This window comes from Perca fluviatilis, chromosome 15 (genome assembly GCF_010015445.1).
Source record: "Perca fluviatilis chromosome 15, GENO_Pfluv_1.0, whole genome shotgun sequence".
NCBI lineage: Eukaryota > Metazoa > Chordata > Actinopteri > Perciformes > Percidae > Perca > Perca fluviatilis.
In genome coordinates this window covers 34,841,030-34,861,029 of record NC_053126.1, presented here as the reverse complement: position 1 = coordinate 34,861,029, position 20,000 = coordinate 34,841,030, and the positions used below count along the sequence as shown (strand labels likewise).

Below are 20,000 nucleotides of genomic sequence, written 5' to 3'. Positions count from 1 at the left end.
TCTGTTACAGCTTTAATTACTAGTTCCTTTAGTTACTACACTACATTCATCTGTTACAGCTTTAGTTACTTTACACATTAAGATTCCTTCCCGCTCGGGGACTTCCTGCAGATGGTCACATGACCCCCGTTTATTGTTCTTCATCTCAATACGCCCCACCCATCACCTGACACACTACAACCGGAGCCACACACACACACACACACACACACACACACACACACACACACACACACACACACACACACACACACACACACACACACACACACACACACACACACACACACACACACACACACACACACACACACACACACACACACACACACACACACACACACACACACACCCCTTGCCTGCATATTTTGGGGCCATTTCCTGCGATTATCCGAGGACATGTGTGACCCAAACTGTCCTCCTGACATCTGCCGCTTCATGATCTGATATCACCCAAATCACAAGGAGGTCCCAGATGGTGCTCCGCCAGGATTAACAGGAATTAGAGATTTGGGGATGTTTACAGGCGGCACACTGTCACTGTACCGCTACATTACATTACATCTAACTCACTTAACTTCTGAGGCATTCTTCCACAAGTTAACCACGTGCATCTGTGTGTGTGTGTGTGTGTGTGTGTGTGTGTGTGTGTGTGTGTGTGTGTGTGTGTGTGTGTGAGAGATGTTTCTGTTACACTTCATTAAGTCCCTTGAACTCTTTTAGTGGGTGCAGAAAAAATCTAATCTGTCTACAGGGAAGCTTGAACACAACGTATAGGGAGTTCTAATAAGGAATTAGTTATGAATAGATATTTATTTATTTCAACAGACAGACAGACAGAGAGACACACACTCACACACAGACCCACACACACACAGACACACCCACACACATACACACAGAGACACAGACAGACAGAGACATACACCCACACATACACCCACAGACAGACAGACACACAGACAGATACACACACACACACCCACAGACACACCCACACACATACACACAGAGACACAGACAGACAGAGACATACACCCACACATACACCCACAGACACACCCACAGACAGACAGACAGACACAAAGACACATAGACACACCCACAGACAGACAGACAGACACACCCACCCACCCATCTGGCATCAGATATCAGTGTGGTTATAATATCCATATATTTCCCAACCCTGCAATGAAAACAATCGGTAGCTGTGACTAATCTTCATCATCATCATCCTCATCAGATGAGACGGAGACTATTGGGTGTGACACCCGTGATTCAACACCTCCACACAGTTTAAATTCATTGGTTCAGTTTGAGCACTGAGAACCTGCTAGACTTTGGTTAGACTTGTGTGTTGCTGAGGAAGACCTGCAGCAGGCTGCCCTGTAGTCTGTAGTCTGGATCAGGACAAGGCCTTCCTCTCTCCGTGTGTTACCGTTCACTCCCTCCTCTTCAGCAAACAACAACGACAACAACAACAACAACCTCCCAGCTAGCGAGCTACACGCTGAAGATGTCAAGCTGTGAAGAAGATGTGGACGTTGCAACAAGACAGGCCTGCTTGGTTCTTACAGGGCACGGCTGGACAGATTTACATTAGATTAACACAAAGAGAGTTGTGATGAACAATCACCAATCGGTGGAAATAATGATAAAGTGGGTAAAGACACACACACACACACACACACAAACTATTTAGCAGAGCCACCGTCGCTGCGTCCGGAGCTTAGCGCCGCCCAAGACGATTGTGATTGGTTTAAAGAAATGTAAACAACCCAGAGAGTTGTTGTCTCCTATCCCAGAATCTGCATTGGCATCTGTATTATATGCAAATGTATTCAATCCAGAGACAAAGAAACCAACGAGAACATATGAGCCACATGTGAACCATCTCAGCAGTCGGTTATCAGCCAGATTTTCTGAATAAAAGCCCGTGGTTTAGGGGAGTACTTACTGTTCCTGTTGGCTTTGAGTTTGGACAGCAGCTTCTGAGTGGATGGCAGGTCTCCGCTCTTCACCGCCTGCAGCAGATCCTGCTCCTTCCCCATGCTCCCCCCCCCGCCGCCGCCGCCTCCTCCTCCTCGCGTTTGAACCAGCTTTATTTAAAATCTGGAGACATGGAGACCTGCCTCAGGTGAGACACTTCCGGTCTCCGACACTCAGCGGACGGCTCCAGACGCAGCGGCTTCAAAATAAAATGGTGGTGTTATTTCCTCCGAGTGTGCAGAGGTATGGAGAGACTGTTTGAAAAGAAAATGAGAAAAAAAAAAACAGATCAGTTCACCCCCCAGAGTCTGAAACCTAAAAGCACAGCAGCTCCCGAAGGTGTCGGAGAGGAAAGACACAACTTATTTAGACCAGTTAACGGGATGAAACGAGACTTTTCTTCCCCAAAACGGCCACATAAGTCGTTTCTGAACCAAACTGGGACACAACATTAACGGCTGTCACGTTCTCTGGTTAGAAAAAATGTTGTAAAAAAGCCGCACAACAAAAAAGCCGTGATATAAGAAAGCTCGAAAAGAAAACGCAGCAATAAAGTCCCTAAAAAGGCGACAAAAAAGTAAAAAAAAAAGACGCAAAAAAGTAAAAAAATAACCAAAAACGCCGCAAAGCCGCCAAAAAGTCCCTTTAAAAAAGCTGCTAAAAGTTGGGGGAAAAGCGAAAAAAACTCCCTAAAAAAGCATCAAAATAGCCCCTAAAAAATAACAAACAAGTAAAAAAAAAGGTGACAAACCCCCAAAAACATCAATAAAGTCCCTTAAAAAAGCGACAAAAAAATTCCTTGTAAAAAAAAAAACTACAAAAAAAAACCCTAAGTCAAAAGTAAAAAAAATTAAAAAAAAAAAAAAAAAAAAAAAAGTCCTAAAAAAGTATATAAAAAAAAGAAAAACGTCGCTAAAAAAGTCCAGAAAACAGCGAAAATGAAGTCCAAAAAGTTTTGGTGCCTAAATCGAACCCAACTAGGAGCGTTTCCCAACGTTTACCACGTGTTGAAAACCGCCCCCGTTACCTTCTCTGGTTTAGAGAGGAGGACGGAGAACTGTCAGAGGAGAGGAACAACCATTCCTATCGCCGTACGGTTTGGAGGATCAGCAGCCTAAACATGATGAAGGCTTTGGGTTCAGCAGCATCTTATCGGCCCCAAATCCAGTCCTGAATCCACTTATCAGACCCTGATCCTTTCTAATTCCTCACTGAATCTAATCAGGTTGAAAGAGGAACTTCAGTTTTTAACCTGGACTCTATGTCCACATGTTTCTGTGTCGCCTTTTTTCAGACGATTTGGTCTTTTTTTTTTTTTTTTTTCGCCGATTTTGGGACCCTTTTTTTGTTGACATTTTGTCTGGGGTTTCTTTGGACGTTTTTGTAGCTTTTTTCCAACTTCTTTGTCACCTTTTTTTCATAAGATTATTTTTTGGCATTTTAGGCCTTTATTATATAGGACAGCTGAAGATGTGAAGGATAGGGGGAATGACATGCAGCAAAGGGCCGCTGGTCGGAGTCGAACCTGTGGCCGTTGCGACAGGGACTCAGCCTTTGTACATGGGGCGCACGCTCTACCAGGTGAGCTTTCAAGGCGCCCCTTTGTCGCCCTTTTGTAAAGTTTTTGTCGCCTTTTTTTGATTAAATAAATATTCATTCATAACTAATTCCTTGTTGGAACTCCCTATATGTTGTGTTTAAGCTTCCAAGAACCCAATCGTGGCCATTCAAGTCAATGCCTGATGTTCCACCCGTTGTCCTTGGGTCAAATTTGACCCATTTTTTTTGTTGGGGGTTCTTTCAACCAAATTGTCAAAAAAAGAACATGGATGGTTCCATACGACGCCCTTCCCAATAAAATATCAGTTCACTACTTTCACTGAATTTGGGTGTTTAAAAGGTGCTCTAAGCCATGTTGACGTTCAAAGTATTTTCAAACAAAACGAAGAGTAGCTCGCTCCTCCATCCTCCTCCTCCTCCTCCTCCTGTTCCCTCCCTTCTGTGCTTTAGCGCACTAACCCCCCCAAAAAAATCCTTCTTGTCCGTTATTGGCTGAACGCTGTAACACTGTTTGTGTATGTTTGCATGGTCCAGGTTGGACCACATTGTTTTTGTTGGCGTGTGTTGACCCTGGGCTGCCTACAGAGACCGCGTTTTTTTACAGTGTGTTCAGGGGACAGGCAGCTAGCAGATAGTGAGGAGATGTTTTTTACAGTGTGTTCAGGGGACAGGCAGCTAGCAGATAGTGAGGAGATGTTTTTTACAGTGTGTTCAGGGGACAGGCAGCTAGCAGATAGTAGGAGATGTTTTTACAGTGTGTTCAGGGGACAGGCAGCTAGCAGATAGTGAGGAGATGTTTTTTACAGTGTGTTCAGGGGACAGGCCGCTAGCAGATAGTGAGATGTTTTTTACAGTGTGTTGAGGGGACAGGCAGCTATAGTGAGGAGATGTTTTTTACAGTGTGTTGAGGGGGACGGCCAGATAGTGAGGAGATGTTTTTTACAGTGTGTTCAGGGGACAGGCAGCTAGCAGATAGTGAGGAGATGTTTTTTCAGGGTTGTTGTTGGGGGGGACAGGCAGCGCAGCAGATAGTGAGGAGATGTTTTTTCCCGTGTGTGTTCAGGGGACAGGCAGCTAGCAGATAGTGAGGAGATGTTTTTACGGTGTGTTCAGGGGACAGGCAGCTAGCGGATAGTGAGGAGATGTTTTTACAGTGTGTTCAGGGGACAGGCAGCTAGCAGATAGTGAGGAGATGTTTTTACAGTGTGTTCAGGGGACAGGCAGCAGCCCGGATAGTGAGGAGATGTTTTTTCCGGTGTGTTCAGGGGACAGGCAGCTAGCAGATAGTGAGGAGATGTTTTTTACGGTGTGTTCAGGGGACAGGCAGCTAGCGGAGATTAGTAAGGAGATGTTTTTTGCGGTGTGTTTCAGGGGACAGGCAGCTAGCAGATAGTGAGGAGATGTTTTTTACGGTGTGTTCAGGGGACAGACAGCTAGCGGCGGGATAGTGAGGAGATGTGTTTTTCCCGTGTGTTCAGGGGGAGCAGCTAGCAGATAGTGAGGAGATGTATTTTACGGTTGTGTCCGGGGACAGGCAGCTAGCCGGATAGTGAGGAGATGTTTTTACGGTGTGTTCAGGGGACAGGCAGCTAGCGGATAGTGAGGAGATGTTTTTACGGTGCGTTGTGCAGGCAGCTAGCGGATAGCGAGGAGATGTTTTTACAGTGTGTTCAGGGGACAGGCAGCTAGCAGATAGTGAGGAGATGTTTTTACGTGTTCAGGGGACAGGCAGCTAGCCGGATAGTGAGGAGATGTTTTTACGGTGTGTTCAGGGGACAGGCAGCTAGCCGGATAGTGAGGAGATGTTTTTTACGGTGTGTTCAGGGGACAGGCAGCTAGCGGATAGTGAGGAGATGTTTTTTACAGTGTGTTCAGGGGACAGGCAGCTTGCAGATAGTGAGGAGATGTTTTTTTCAGGTATGTTCAGGGGACAGGCAGCTAGCAGATAGTGAGGAGATGTTTTTTTCCAGTGTGTTCAGGGGACAGGCAGCAGTAGCAGATAGTGAAGGAGATGTTTTTTACGGTGTGTTTGAGGGACAGGCAGCTAGCGGATAGTGAGGAGATGTTTTTACAGTGTGTTCCGGGGACAGGCAGCTAGCGGATAGTGAGGAGATGTTTTTACAGTGTGTTCGAGAGACAGGCAGCTAGCAGATAGTGAGGAGATGTTTTACGGTGTGTTCAGGGGAAGGCAGCGAGCCGGATAGGTGAGGAGATGTTTTTTCAGGTATGTTCAGGGACAGGCAGCTAGCAGATAGTGAGGAGATGTTTTTTCCAGTGTGTTCAGGGGACAGGCAGCTTGCAGATAGTGAGGAGATGTTTTTTTCAGGTATGTTCAGGGGACAGGCAGCTAGCAGATAGTGAGGAGATGTTTTTACAGTGTGTTCAGGGGACAGGCAGCTTGCAGATAGTGAGGAGATGTTTTTTCAGGTATGTTCCGGGGACAGGCAGCTAGCAGATAGTGAGGAGATGTTTTTTCCAGTGTGTTCAGGGGACAGGCAGCTAGCAGATAGTGAGGAGATGTTTTTTTTCCGGTGTGTTCAGGGGACAGGCAGCTAGCAGATAGTGAGGAGATGTTTTTTACGGTGTCTTCAGGGGACAGGCAGCTAGCGGATAGTGAGGCAGGGCTCGACATTAAGGCTTGTCCGCTTGTCCGGGACAAGTGGATTTTTTGTAGGACAAGTGGAAGAGAAATTTACTTGCCCCACTGGACAAGTTAAAACTCAAACAAATCAAAATGCCATGTTAGTTCACGTTATGTGCCACTCATTTCGTTAATGTTACAGAATTGAAACAAATACATATTTTACACCACAATCCGGGCAGCGGGTCGTGGGCCGCGTTAACGTTAGACCCGGCCCGCTGTTCAGCGCATTCGGAAGCGAAGCAGCATGAAAGCACGGGCGAAGCTAGCCGGTGTTAGCTTGCTAACTCCACCTTAGCGTATACCTCCTCGCCACATTGTTCACAGAAAACAAGCTGAAAACAGAAGTCACTCGCGCGATAGCAATGTGCTTTGTGTGGATGAAGCATTATATACGTTATTATGTGTCTCATTCCGTTTATGTTACAGATTTTACTTTACCGATTTGAAACAAATACATTAACTAACGTTAGACCCAGCAGCAGCGGGAGAGAAGCGGACCGCTGACGTTAGACCCAGCCCACTGTTCAGCTCCTTCTCTGTAAGCGATACAGCATGAAAGCACCGCGGAACCAACAAAGCCAGGCAGCCGGTGTTAGTTAGCTAACGTTAGCATGCTAACTACGCTTTAACGTTACCCCGTCCCACATCGTTCACAGAAAACGAGCCGAATAAAGCTGTCACTCGGTGGCGATAGAAGTGTGCTTTGTGCGGATGAAGCATGAAGTTAATTTGACTCTTGACGGCTGGCTCTCTGCCTAACGCGTTATTAGCGTCTCCGCTACTTGTTTGTAGCGGATTAAATATCAGGTAATAATCAACTGTAAAGTAGCTACACCTTTTAAAGGATCCCTTGTAAGTGAAAAGTGAAATTGTAGAAAGAAAAAAACACGTTGACACCAACATTTAGTGGCAAAATCCATTGTTATGTCTACAAAATTATTTTAGATATAGTATAAGTTCAAGTCACCACTACCTCTGGTCAAAATATTGAATTAGTATCTCAATATATTGTCTCAGTATCTCAGAATATAAACAAAGAATATCAAAGTAATGAGAAACTATAAAATATTGACTTAATCTCAATATATTGGCTTAGTATCGTAAATATTGACTTAGTAACTCAACATATTGCGTTCAGTATCTCAATATATTGACTTAGTAACTCAGAATATTGACTAAGAATCTCAAAGCAATGAGAACATTCAAAATATTGACTTACAATCTCAATATATTGACTCAATATCTCAAAATATCTCAATATATTGACATAGTAACTTAGAATATTGACTAGGAATCTGAAAGTAATGAGAAACTTTAAAATATTCACTTAGAATCTCAATATATTAACTTCTGCACCACCGGGCGCAACATATTACTTTGTATTATGAGTCTGGAGATCCTTTTTCTTGTTGAAGGGGAATCTATCTATTGTTGGGACACATTTGTTTCTACTGTTTAAACTGAATTGTATTAATGTTGATAGGGTTTGGATGCTTTCAATGGTTTCTTCAAATTCTGCATTAGCAAAACACACATTTTTTTTATAAAATGATGAATCTTTACCCAGACAAGTGACTTTTGTTCATGGACAAGTGAAACGTAAATGTAGGGGGACAGGCAGCTAGCGGATAGTGAGGAGATGTTTTTTACAGTGTGTTCAGGGGACAGGCCGCTTGCAGATAGTGAGGAGATGTTTTTTACGGTGTGTTCAGGGGACAGGCCGCTTGCAGATAGTGAGGAGATGTTTGCTGTATGTGACAAAAAAAGCTGTAGCCTAAAAAACGCGTGACATCGCTTAGGGCACCTTTAATTCAATTGGATTTGAAAATTTGTAAATTTCCCTTCAGTACTCAGTCTGGGTTTGCGGTATAGTCTTGGGTTTTCTCGACCAAAGCGGCTGAGAACGATGATTGGATTCACAGTCCAATCACAACTGAGAACATCTCAACTATTTCCAGAAAGACAACTTCAGTTGAATCAAACTTCCATCATCCAAAAGTTATTGTGATGATGAAAATCTAAAAGGATAATTTGCATTCCCACAGAAAGTGAGCGATGTGTGTTGGGATGCAACACTAACCTGTTTCTGGATAAACACACAGAGAGAGAGAGAGAGAGAGAGAGAGAGAGAGAGAGAGAGAGAGAGAGAGAGAGAGAGAAAAGAAAGAAAGAAAGAAAGAAAGAAAGAAAGAAAGAAAGAGAGAGAGAGAGAGAGAGAGAGAGAGAGAGAAAGAGAGAGAGAGAGAGACACACACACAGAGAGACACACACACACAGAGAGAGACACACACACAGGGAGAGAGAGAGAGAAACACAGAGAGAGAGAGAGAGAGAGAGAGAGAGACAGACACAAAGAGACAGAGACACACACACAGACAGACAGACACACAAACACCTGTCTGAGGTTTAAACACACACACACACACACACACAAAGACACACACCACACACACACAGAAAAGACACACAGACAAAGACACACACACCTCTGTCCCAGGTGACCGTGGTGACGGTGTGTGTGTCCTTACAGCTCACCAACCCTTCACACACCAACAGATGACGGCCGATCCACTCGGTTTCCTCTGCTGTGTAAACACTGAAGCAGAGCCTCGTGTGCAGGCCGTCCTACCAGACTCCACTCAGGTAGTTACCTTTTTTAAACCAGAGGTCTAAACCCCTCAACACACACAACACACACACACACACACACACACACAAGGGTTTCCCACCAAACTCCACTGGGTTCTTCCCCATTTGTAAAGCCGAGGAGAACACTGTCAGTGACGTGTGAGACCAGCTGACTGTGAGTGTGCTCCCTGTGTAGCTGACCAGTCGTGCTGTGCTGTGCTGTGCTGTGCTGTGCTGTGCTGTGCCGTGCTGTGCCCTGCTGCTGCCCTCGGGGCTCTGGGATAGAATCCATCCACTCCAACAGCAGAGCAGCTCCTTAAAGTCTTCCGGGCCAGTGCCCAGGCACAGCTCTCCCACAGCGGAGGAAGGAGCTGGCACAGCTCGGTCCCTGCTCCACTTTCTCGCCCATAACTGGCATCGCTGCTGACAGTCCTGATCTCTGCATGAGAACTCCGGGGGTGGAAATTAGGGCCGCACAATATATCCTTTAGTTGTCGTCATGGCGATATCAACTGGCGCAATACACACATAGCAAAAGGCTGCAACATATACATATCTCTCTCTCTCTATATATATATATATTTATGCGTGAGTGAGTGTGCGCGTCGTGCACGTATGTGTGTGTGTGTGTATGTGTGAGTGAGTGTGTGTGCACGTATGTGTGTGTGAGCGTGTGTGTGAGTGTTTTTAATGCTTTTTGACGTTTTGAAGTTTGACATTTTTTGTATTTTCTTTACTTGTTGACTTTTTTTCCAGATTTTTTTTTTTACGCTTTTGAAAAGGTTTTAAAAAATACGTTTTTTCCGACGTTTTATTTAAAAAAAAAATTGTATATAGGGGTAGTCAGTAAAAATTGACTTCAGGCAAGTAGAATTTGATATTTAAATAAAAAATAAACACTTTTTGCCCAAGTTTGACATTTTTTGGTATTTTCCTTACATTTTATTGACTAACACCGCCCACCCCCAATTCTTTTTTTTAACGAGACGTTTAAAAAAATAACATAAAATAATCTATTTGTATAGGGGCCAAAAATAAAAACAATAAATAAAAACAAAAATAGCTTCCTGAAGTCTAAACTTGCTGACAGTAGCACACTCTTTAATAATTAACTTAATTGGTTATCGGTCAAATAAAACACAGATACAGATAATCGGCCCGCTAATCGGCCATGCAGGCTGCTAATCGGCCGATCCCTACAGCCTAGTTCTTCATATGAACAGAGATCTGGTTTGCAGCCGATCCCAGAGTCGGTGTTCCTGGTTACAACTACTTTGATTACGTAACCAGCAGCAGCCACAGAGTCGCACAGGGCCCGGCCAGTAACAGAGCTGTCATTCCCATTTCTACCCGTCATGTCCCCCTTTTTGTCCTCCATCTCCCTCGGGCGTTTTGTCCTCTCTCTGCACTGCATTCATGACAAGAGGAACAATAATATACTCATAAATCCCCCCATCGACACTGCGGGGGCACTCCAAGTCTCAGTGAAGTGGTCCACACGCACCACAGTGGACATTAATAAATCAGTTTATTTCTCCCAAACAAGACTCGCTTGACAGTTATTACTCTAAAATAAAGTTAGAGGGGTGAAGTCCACATGCTGAAGCCGTTTGGTGTGTTTACCCTGTATAATTAGCAACCATGCCAAACGTTTTCATTGTACAACAAGTATCTATGTTGATTAGCATCAATATGTGCCCTTTTCTTTGATATATAGACATTGCCAAGCCAGACACCGTTAAAAAAAGTTACCAATTCTAGATTCCCGTGCTCATCAACCCTATAAAACACACACATAATATGTATTTCCAGACTTTGCATGAATTCACAGGAGTAAATGGCCAATTCGGCGATACTTGAAGCACTAAAAATCACTTATACCTTTCACTGTGGAAGTCTTGTATTAAATTACGCACCATATTGGGGTTAGAAATCTCTGGGAGCCAAATTGTAACCTGATTTTTTTACGGAATTCAAGTGCTCCTTGGTGATGTCAAAGTACGCCGAATTCAAGATGGGTTTCTAAAGATATAGAAACGTGTTTAGTGCTCAAATATTAAGCTGTTTTTTGTAGATAAACTGCTCCAGTTTGTAACGCATGTGAAGGGAGTTCAGACCGAAGCGTTCTCCTCAGCGTACAGACGGGCAAATAGCGGCCGGGAGTCTGGCATGTAAACAGACCCAGCGCCGACCTTTGCACCGAAGTTAGTTATCACACCTGTAAGGGCCGTTTTCTTGAATCCCCAAATTGTAAGAACAAAACATGACTTTCACGTAAGACTTACCTTTCTTTTAGTGAAGTATAGCAGCATAAACTTTTCAACCCCCTTGAAACGTAGCGGACCACGGTGGCAGTTCGCAGGAAAACTCCAAAGAGCTGGCACAGCAACGTAACGTTATTCCTTGTGTTGATATTCCAGAAAAGTCGAGTTATATATTCCAGTATGTTCGCTTCCAGCTGTAGTAGACTGTAGTTAAATCCCCCGACACAGAACTAACGTAACGATATACGTATTTTTAGGAGTTTAGTACTTTGTTCGACGCATTGCCAGTTGCCGTTCCTCCAGGTTTTCCCTCCTCTACGTGACTGCCACATTCCCTCCGCTGCTTTCTCCAGAATGTGCACACGGTGTCAAGTTACACAGAACGCCACACAGAACATCCGGCCGGGACTTTCACAATAAAATACGACAAAGAGAAATGGATTTATTAAATTAAAGGGGTGATAGAATGCAAAACCGATTTTACATTGTCGTAGTTGAAAAATGACAGTTTAGTGGGTAACTAGGACATACATAGAACCTCAAAATCCCATTGACACCTCTTTCTTCTGCAAATCTCACAATTTGAAACTGCCTCTGAAAACGGGTTAGTCTCTCTCTTTGTCACGCCCCAACATTTGCATAGGCTACACAACTGACCTGAGATCAGGTAGTCTTCTGAATCTAAGTCGCACAGATCTCTGCTATTTCATTACAAAATTCACTTCTGAAACTTTATTATGCGAGAAATCAACTATGTAAAGCTCAAATATGGGCCGTTTTACGAAAATTTATGGCTAATTGCAATGTGTGTCGGAGTTCAGCGGCCGGTGCTGCCTGGGTTGCAACATTGGACTACCAAACGCAGCTGCCCTGACAGAGCTCCAGGGCCTGCAGCTCGCTGTTCTCCCTCCCCTCTTCCTGCTAAATGGCCGGTGTGTGTGTGAGAGCGCGGTCAGCAAGCTTGTTACGCCCTCAATCTCTTACCACAGGTTCCAGTAAATCTTATAATGGATATGTGTGTTGAGTTATTTAAACAAACGATTGGGGAAATAAACGCCTCTTGTCCGCGAGTCTCATTGATAGAGCCCGCGGTGAGCTGGAGTCCATCAATGAGAGCTAGCTAGCCTCCTCCTAACAAGACCTCTGAAATTCACAAAAATGCATTAAATTGAAATCCGAAATCGGACAAGTGTTAGCTAAGCTTTGTAACACCTTTTGGTAGCTGTGATATACATGCCATGATGAAATTCAAACTGTAAATATACTATAGTTATGCCAAAAGTGTAGCTAGCTAGCCGCGATCTTTTCCCATTGTATTGAATAGGACACATAGCTAGCTAGCTGCTCCTCCTAACAAGACCCCTCACGTTCACAAAAAAAACGCCTTAAATTGAAATCGGACACAACGGTTAGCTTTGTAAGACCTTGGGGTAGCTGTGATATAAGTGCCGTGATGAAAAAACAAACTGTAAATATATTATAGTTATGCCGGCAGCCGGCCGCGGAGCCCCGGTAGTGCAGTAATCCACAAAGGGTGACTTTGCGCTGGGTATGGAGCCCAGCAGGCTGCCGCTTTCTCGTCAGACTGTGTGGAGCTCCAAAAGTCCGACACGTCTTACCAAATTTGCAATTAGCCATCAATTTTTCGTAAAACGGCCCATATTTGAGCTTTATATAGTTGATTTCTCGCATATAAAAGTCTCAGAAGTGAATTTGGTAACGAAACATTGCAGTGTCTGAAATATGAGACCTGCTGTCTCGTCTTTAATGTGTGTGTATGTGGTTCGCTCAACCAATCAGCGCGCAGCTCATCTAAATATTCATGAGCATACCATATTTGGAAGAAAAGCTCTTGTTACAAATAGGGCCAAAACACAGGGATGCATAAGGGCCAATAAAATATCAACCAGACCATTTTCAGCCCAACCAATGTTACATACCCCATTAGGAGACCATAAGGAACAGTGTGAAATACCCTATATAATCATTCTATCACCCCTTTAACACTATTTTCTTTTTTTCTTCTTGAATCAACCATGTGATGTGATAAATTACACAAAACACCACACAAAACATCTGGCCAAGACTTTCAAAATAAAACACAACAAAGAGAAATGTTCTTATTAAATTAAGTTTATTTTCTTTCTTTCTTTCTTCTTGAATCAACCATGTGATAAATTACACAAAAAAACACACATAACATCTGGCCGAGACTTTCAAAATAAAACATGACAGAAGAAATATCTACTTATTACATTCAGTTTATTTTCTGTCTTTCTTTCTTTTTGAGTCAACCGTGTGATGTATTTTAATAATGTAGTGAATGTAAATTTGTTATAAAAACAGTGAATCAACACAACATAAACTTCAATTAAATTTAATCATGCGAGGCATTTTAAAAGCCAAAACAACTTAACTTTTAATAATTTGACAATTGCGGACCAAAAGTGCATCACATACACAAAATTACAAAAATCTCCAAATTCACGAAAAAACAAAACATTGCTGACAAGAAGAAAAAAAAAAGCAAAACTCAAATAAAAATATATTTTTTTTAAATGTTGAAAACCAACAGAATAAAAGGATCACCAGGGTTAAAAAATTATTTTAAAAAAATAAATAAAAAAACTAATGAGACATGACCAAGTTTCAGCCTCCATAATGTGAGGATTTGCTGCTTTTCTGGGTCATATTTTGGCATTAAACAAACAATCTGAATATTTCACATTAGGCTCTTTGTCTCTTTATCGTTGAATTTGTCATTCATTTCTGATGTTTTACACACAAAATAAACTATGTGACCCGGAAATGAAAACAGTTGCAACGTTTTGGTTTCAGCCAGTTTACCTGAATGCTTTTATTTTGTGACAACAGCCCCAATTCTTTGTTTTCAGCATCTGAAATTGAACAATCTTTGTTAGTGTTGTTAGCCAGAGTGGGACGAAGTCATCCCATCATTTACTGAAATAAAAATATTAATACCACAGGGTGCAAATATGCATTATAACAATATCTGAGGGCTGTTTCTTGTTGGTACAGTTTACAGCAGAAGATCTCTGGGAATCTCTTCTATATCTGACATGAGAGTGGGACTTAAAATGTCCCTAAACTGATTGACTGTGTCTGTCTGTCTGTCTGTCTGTCTGTGTGCGTGCGTGTGTGTCTTAAAGCCTGTTGTAGAGGACTTCTGAACGCCTGGCCTCTAGCTGCCCCCCTGCCGCTGGTACAGCCGGATGACCCCCCGGCGGTGCAGCTCCTCCCACAGCCAGCTCTCCATCCGCAGGTCGTGGTTGGCGAAGAAGCGCAGCGGCCTGATGGCGTCGTCGTAGTAATGATCGGAGAAGGATGCAAAGTTCCTGGTGATGAAGCCGTAGGCAGACACCTGCAGGACGCAGTAGTCACACCCTTTACTGCAGTACCAAAAATACTCGGGTACAAGTAAACCTCTGTTAGTGGGTCTGTCTGTGCGTGCGTGTGTGCGTTTTTGTGTGAGTGTGTGTGTATGTGTGTGTGTGTGTGTGTGTGTATGTGCGAGTGTGAACGTGTGTCTGTGTAATGTGTGCGTGCTGTGTTATGCTGTGGATGTGTGTGTATGTGCATAATGTCTGTGTGTGTGAGTGCATGTGTATGTTTGTGTGTGTATGTGTGTACGTGCGAGTGTGAGCGTGTGTGTGTGCGTGTGTATGTGCAAGTGTGTGTGTGCATGTGTGCGTATGTGTGTGCGTGTGGATGTGTGTGTGTGTGTGTGTGTGTGCGCGTGCATACGTGCATGCGTGAATTCATGTGTGTGTGTGAGTGCATTTGTGTGAGTGTGAGCGTGTGTTTGTTTGTGCGAGTGTGAGCCTGTGTGCTTGTGTGTATGTGCAAGCGTGTGTGTGTGTGTATATGTGTGGATGTGTGTGTGTGTGTGCGCATGTGCATGTGTGTGTGAGTGCATTTGTGTGAGTGTGTGCGTGCGAGTGTGTGAGAGTGTGAGCGTGAGCGTGAGCGTGTGCGTTGCGGATGTGTGTGTGTGTGTGTGCGCGCGAGTGTGAGTGTGTTTGCGTCTCACCTGGTCACAGGTGTGTAGGGCGGTGAGCAGCATCAGACCCCGGTGCTCGGCATGTACAGGTGACGAGTCCTGGCTTCGGTCAGCAGTGGAGACGACAGGAAACTGAGGACCAATCAGAACACGGAGATGAGTCACAGCTGAGGCCCTGTTTACACGACAACGCTCGCGGGTGAAAACGACAACATAGTTTATCAGATGTGCCTTTCGTTTAGACGGCGACGGCGTTTTTAAAAGTGAAACCACCCTCCAGAGTGGAAATCTTGAAAAGGCTCCGACGTGGCGTTCCCGTCTAAAAGGGTAAAAACGCAAAAGTCTGCTCCGATCTCTTTCTCGTGTGGACAGGACGTCCCTCCAGGAGGATACTACGTCTGTATATGTTAACTGGCAGGACTCCCAGTCCACGCCCTGTTGTGCCACCTCCTCGTCTGTCCAGACAACATTGTCCGCTTTTGTTGTTTGCTTCGCCATCGCCTTCCACCTCAAAACGCTTCTCTAAACGCGGAATAAAAAGTGAGAACGCAACGCCACTTTTGCGTTTTCTCTTCAGATCATTTATTAGCATGTCTGAAACCTTAGTAGGAAACCAGTAGTATGTGAGTTACAATAATACTATTTCAGGTAACATGTTACAGTATGCAAACACTGGACACGCCGGCATAAGTATCCCACAATGCAATGCGGTAGTAACGACAACGTTTTCAAAACAGACAACCGGCAATCAAGACAGCCTTGTAACTTGTATAACTGTTTGTGTGTGTGTGTGTGTCTCAGTGTGTCTGTGTGTTTGTGTGTGTGTGTGTGTGTGTGTGTGTGTGTGTGTGTGTGTGTGTGTGTGTGTGTGTGTGTGTGTGTGTGTGTCTCTGTGTGTGTGTGTGTGTGTGCGCGTCTCAGTGTGTGTGTGTGCGTCTCAGTGTGTGTGTGCGTCTCAGTGTGTGTGTGTGTGTGTGTCTCAGTGTGTCTGTGTGTGTATGTGTGCATCTCAGTGTGTCTGTGTGCATGTGTGTCTGTTTATCTGTGTGTCTGTGTGTGTGCGTGTGTGTGTGTGCGTCTCAGTGTGTGTGTGCGTCTCTGTGTGTGTGTGTGTGTGTGCGTCTCAGTGTGTGTGTGTGTGCGTCTCAGTGTGTGTGTGTGTGTGTGTGTGTGTGTGTGTGTGTGTGTGTCTGTGTGTGTGTGTGTGTGCGTCTCTGTGTGTGTGTGTGCGTCTGTGTGCGTGTGTGTTTGTTGAACTATGTTGAACAACAGTATGTGCGATTTCGAACGCAACCCCCTAATCGAAATGTTCAGTAACCACGGCGACGCGTCACCTGTGAGTCACGTAGGAAATGAAAGCTGGGTGGAGAATCTTGAAGTTCTCAGGAGGCTTGTGACCGAAATACTTCCAGGGCCTGATGGAGACACAACCATCACAACAGTAATTACACTTTCTCAATTTATGACAATGGCAGAAATGTGGTCCATATTTTTGGACAAAAGCAGATGAATGACGTTAGAAAGTGTTCAGGATCCAACCAGTTGTGTGTTTAATGGTCTCATCATCTCAGCGTGACTTGTAGCCGTTACATTATTGGCTAGTTTACTTTAGAATCAAACATCAGATGTTATAAACTACATGTGTTCTGTGTGCAGAAATCTGAATGAATAAAATAACTAGTGACTAAAGCTGTAACAGATGAATGTAATGGAGTAACTAAAGTAACTAGTAACTAAAGCTGGAACAGATGAATGTAGCGGATAACTAAAGTAACTAGTAACTAAAGCTGGAACAGATGAATGTAGCGGAGTAACTAAAGTAACTAGTAACTAAAGCTGGAACAGATGAATGTAGTGGATTCCATTATTTCTCTCTGAAATGTAGCAGAGTAGAAGTAGAAAGTGGCATGAAAAGAAAAGACTCAAGTAAAGTACAACTACCTCAACATTTGGTACTGAAGTACAGTACTGGAGTACATGTACTCAGTTACATTCCACCAGTGAAAACAACAAGAGAGACAAAAGAAAACTAAACTAAATGCTGCTGAATGTTTCAGGTTTGTGCTGCCATCTACTGGCCCTGCACGGTATTACAGGACAGATAGGAAGAGAAGAAGAACTAAATGTGTGTGTGTGTGTGTGTGTGCGCGCGCGCACCTGTCCCCCTTGTCTGTTCCCGTGGCAACTGTCCGGCCCTGAACAGCCGCCGCCAACATCACGTAATCTCGGAGGTTTGACGGGATGAAGACGTATTTTATCTCCTGCAGAAGAAGAACAGGACAACAAACAATGAAACCTTTTAGGAGTTTGTTCCTCTGAGTCGTGGATGAGTTATTAAATGGACCAATGGATGGGGCCTGAAGGGTCAGGGGCCCCGGGACCAGAGTCAATCAAACGACTACAAACAGACACAAAATGAACACAAAGTAAAAGGCAAGAGTCACAAATGACACAAAAAGACTACAAAGATATTTAAAACAACTAGCCTACAAAGAGACAAAAGACTACAAAGACATTTAAAACAACTAGCCTACAAAGAGACAAAAGACTACAAAGACATGCAAAAAGACTACAAAGAGATGCAGAAAGACAACAAAGTGATGCAAAAAGACTACAAAGAGATGCAACAAACTACAGAGATGCAAAAAGACTATAAAGAGATGCAAAAAGACTACAAAGAGACGCAAAAAGACTACAAAGTGATGCAAAACAACTACAAAGGTGTGCAAAAAAACTACAAAGTGATGCAAAAAACTACAAAGTGATACAAAAAGACTACAACGTTATGCAAAAAGACTACAAAGAGATGCAAAAAGACTACAAAGAGACTACAAAGGGATGCAAAAAGACTACAAAGAGATTTTAAAAATCTACGAAGAGATGCAAAAAGACTGCAAAGTGATGTTAAAAGACTACAAAGTGATGTAAAAAGACTACAAAGAGATTCAAAAAGACTATAAAGAGATGGAAAAAACTACAAAGTGATGCAAAAATACTACAAAGTGATGCAAAAAGACTACAAAGTCATGCATCAATCTTGCAGGTTTGACGGGATGTCACAAATGACACAAAAAGACTACAAAGAGATTTAAAACAACTAGACTACAAAGAGACAAAAGACTACAGAGAGATTTAAAACTAGCCTAGCCTATAAAGAGACAAAAAACTACAAAAAGATGCAAAAAGACTACAAAGTGATGCAAAAAAATCTACAAAGAGATCCAAAAAGACTATAAAGAAATGCAAAAAGACTACAAAGAGACTACAAAGAAATGCAAAACAACTACAAAGTGATGGAAATAAACTACAAAGAGATGCAAAAAGTCTACAAAGAGATGCAAAAAGTCTACAAAAAGATGCAAAAGACTACAAAGAGATTTAGAACAACTAGCCTACAAATAGACAAAAGATTACAAAGAGATTTAAAACAACTAGCCTACAAAGAGACAAAAAACTACCAAAAGATGCAAAAACACTACAAAGTGATGCAAAGACTACAAAGAGATGCAAAATGACTACAAAGAGACTACAAAGAGATGCAAACAAATACGAAGAGATGCAAAAAGACTACAAAGTGATGTAAAAAGACTACAAAGATGGAAAAGACTACAAAGAGACTACAAAGAGATGGAAAAAAACTACAAAGTGATGCAAAAAGACGACAACGTGATGCAAAAGTGATGCAAATAGACTAAAAAGAGATGCAAAATTTTCCATTTAATACTATTTGCCTTTTTAACTGTATTTTTGCTTGTTTTAAACTGTAAGGTGACCTTGAGTGCTATGAAAGGTGCCCATAAATAAAATTTATTATTATTATTATTATTATTAAAAAGACTACAAAGAGATGCAAAAAGACCACAAAGCGATGCAAAAAACTACAGAGATGCAAAAAGACTACAAAGTGATGGAAAAAGACTACAAAGAGATGGAAAAAGACTACAAAGAGACTAGAAAGAGATGGAAAAAAACTTCAAAGTGATGCAAATAGACTACAAAGAGATGCAAAAAGACTACAAAGAGATTTAAAACAACTAGCTGACAAAGAGACAAAAGACTACAAAGAGATTTAAAACAACTAGCCTACAAAGAGACATAAACTACAAAAAGATGCAAAAAGACTACAAAGTGATGCAAAGACTACAAAGAGATGCAAAAAGAGTACAAAATGATGCAAAGACTACAAAGAGATGCAAAAAGACTACAGAGAGACTACAAAGGGATGCAAAAAAACTACGAAGAGATGCAAAAAGACTACAAAGTGATGTAAAAAGACTACAAAGAGATGCAAAAAGACTAGAAAGAGATGGAAAAAACTACAAAGTGATGCAAAAAGACTACAAAGTGATGCAAAAAGACTACAAAGTGATGCAAAAAGATTATAAAGAGATGCAAAAAGACTACAAAGTGATGCAAAAAGATTATAAAGAGATGCAAAGACTACAAAGAGATGCAAAAACACTACATAGAGACTATAAAGAGACAAAAAGACTAAGAGACTTATAAGGACCCACACCACGATGGGGGACCTTTCCGGTGTCTGTGCCCAGGGGCCCGTTGTCCCGTGACCGGCCCGTCTCGTTGCGGGTGGCTCTGTCCCGTCCCTGACTCACCGGACCCTGAGGGACTCTGGTGAAGCCGAGGGTTTGGTACAAGCTGAGGGCGTTCTTCATGGTGTTGGTGGTGAAACCGTAGAAGGAAATCTTCGTCCCCACGTCTTCTTCAAAACCTTGGATCACGGCTCCGTTCATCCTGACGGGCAGACGAGATCACATCCTTTACGCTTATATTTCAGCTGAGAGCAGACAGAATCGACACCAGAAGACACATACATGGAATCAAATGTCTGTCACAAACCCTAACCCTGACTGTTAGCATATACTACACATTATAT

At 42.9% G+C, this 20,000-nt stretch overlaps 3 protein-coding genes across 3 annotated transcripts in view; all 3 read right to left on the bottom strand.

The window, feature by feature from the left end:
• The window catches only part of LOC120574901 (caskin-2-like), a 78,887-nt gene extending 67,446 nt beyond the window's left edge, over window positions 1-11,441 (bottom strand). The window contains 2 exon segments of the mRNA XM_039825409.1: window positions 1,958-2,243; window positions 11,107-11,441. Coding sequence (XP_039681343.1) covers window positions 1,958-2,051 — 94 coding nt within the window. The 5' untranslated portion in view covers window positions 2,052-2,243; window positions 11,107-11,441.
• The window catches only part of LOC120574900 (NACHT, LRR and PYD domains-containing protein 12-like), a 280,762-nt gene that overhangs the window by 125,811 nt on the left and 134,951 nt on the right, over window positions 1-20,000 (bottom strand). The window lies entirely within an intron of this gene.
• The window catches only part of LOC120574908 (alpha-N-acetylgalactosaminide alpha-2,6-sialyltransferase 2-like), a 9,955-nt gene continuing 3,216 nt past the window's right edge, over window positions 13,262-20,000 (bottom strand). The window contains 6 exon segments of the mRNA XM_039825415.1: window positions 13,262-14,467; window positions 15,137-15,174; window positions 15,177-15,238; window positions 16,441-16,521; window positions 17,264-17,367; window positions 19,621-19,858. Coding sequence (XP_039681349.1) covers window positions 14,288-14,467; window positions 15,137-15,174; window positions 15,177-15,238; window positions 16,441-16,521; window positions 17,264-17,367; window positions 19,621-19,858 — 703 coding nt within the window. The 3' untranslated portion in view covers window positions 13,262-14,287.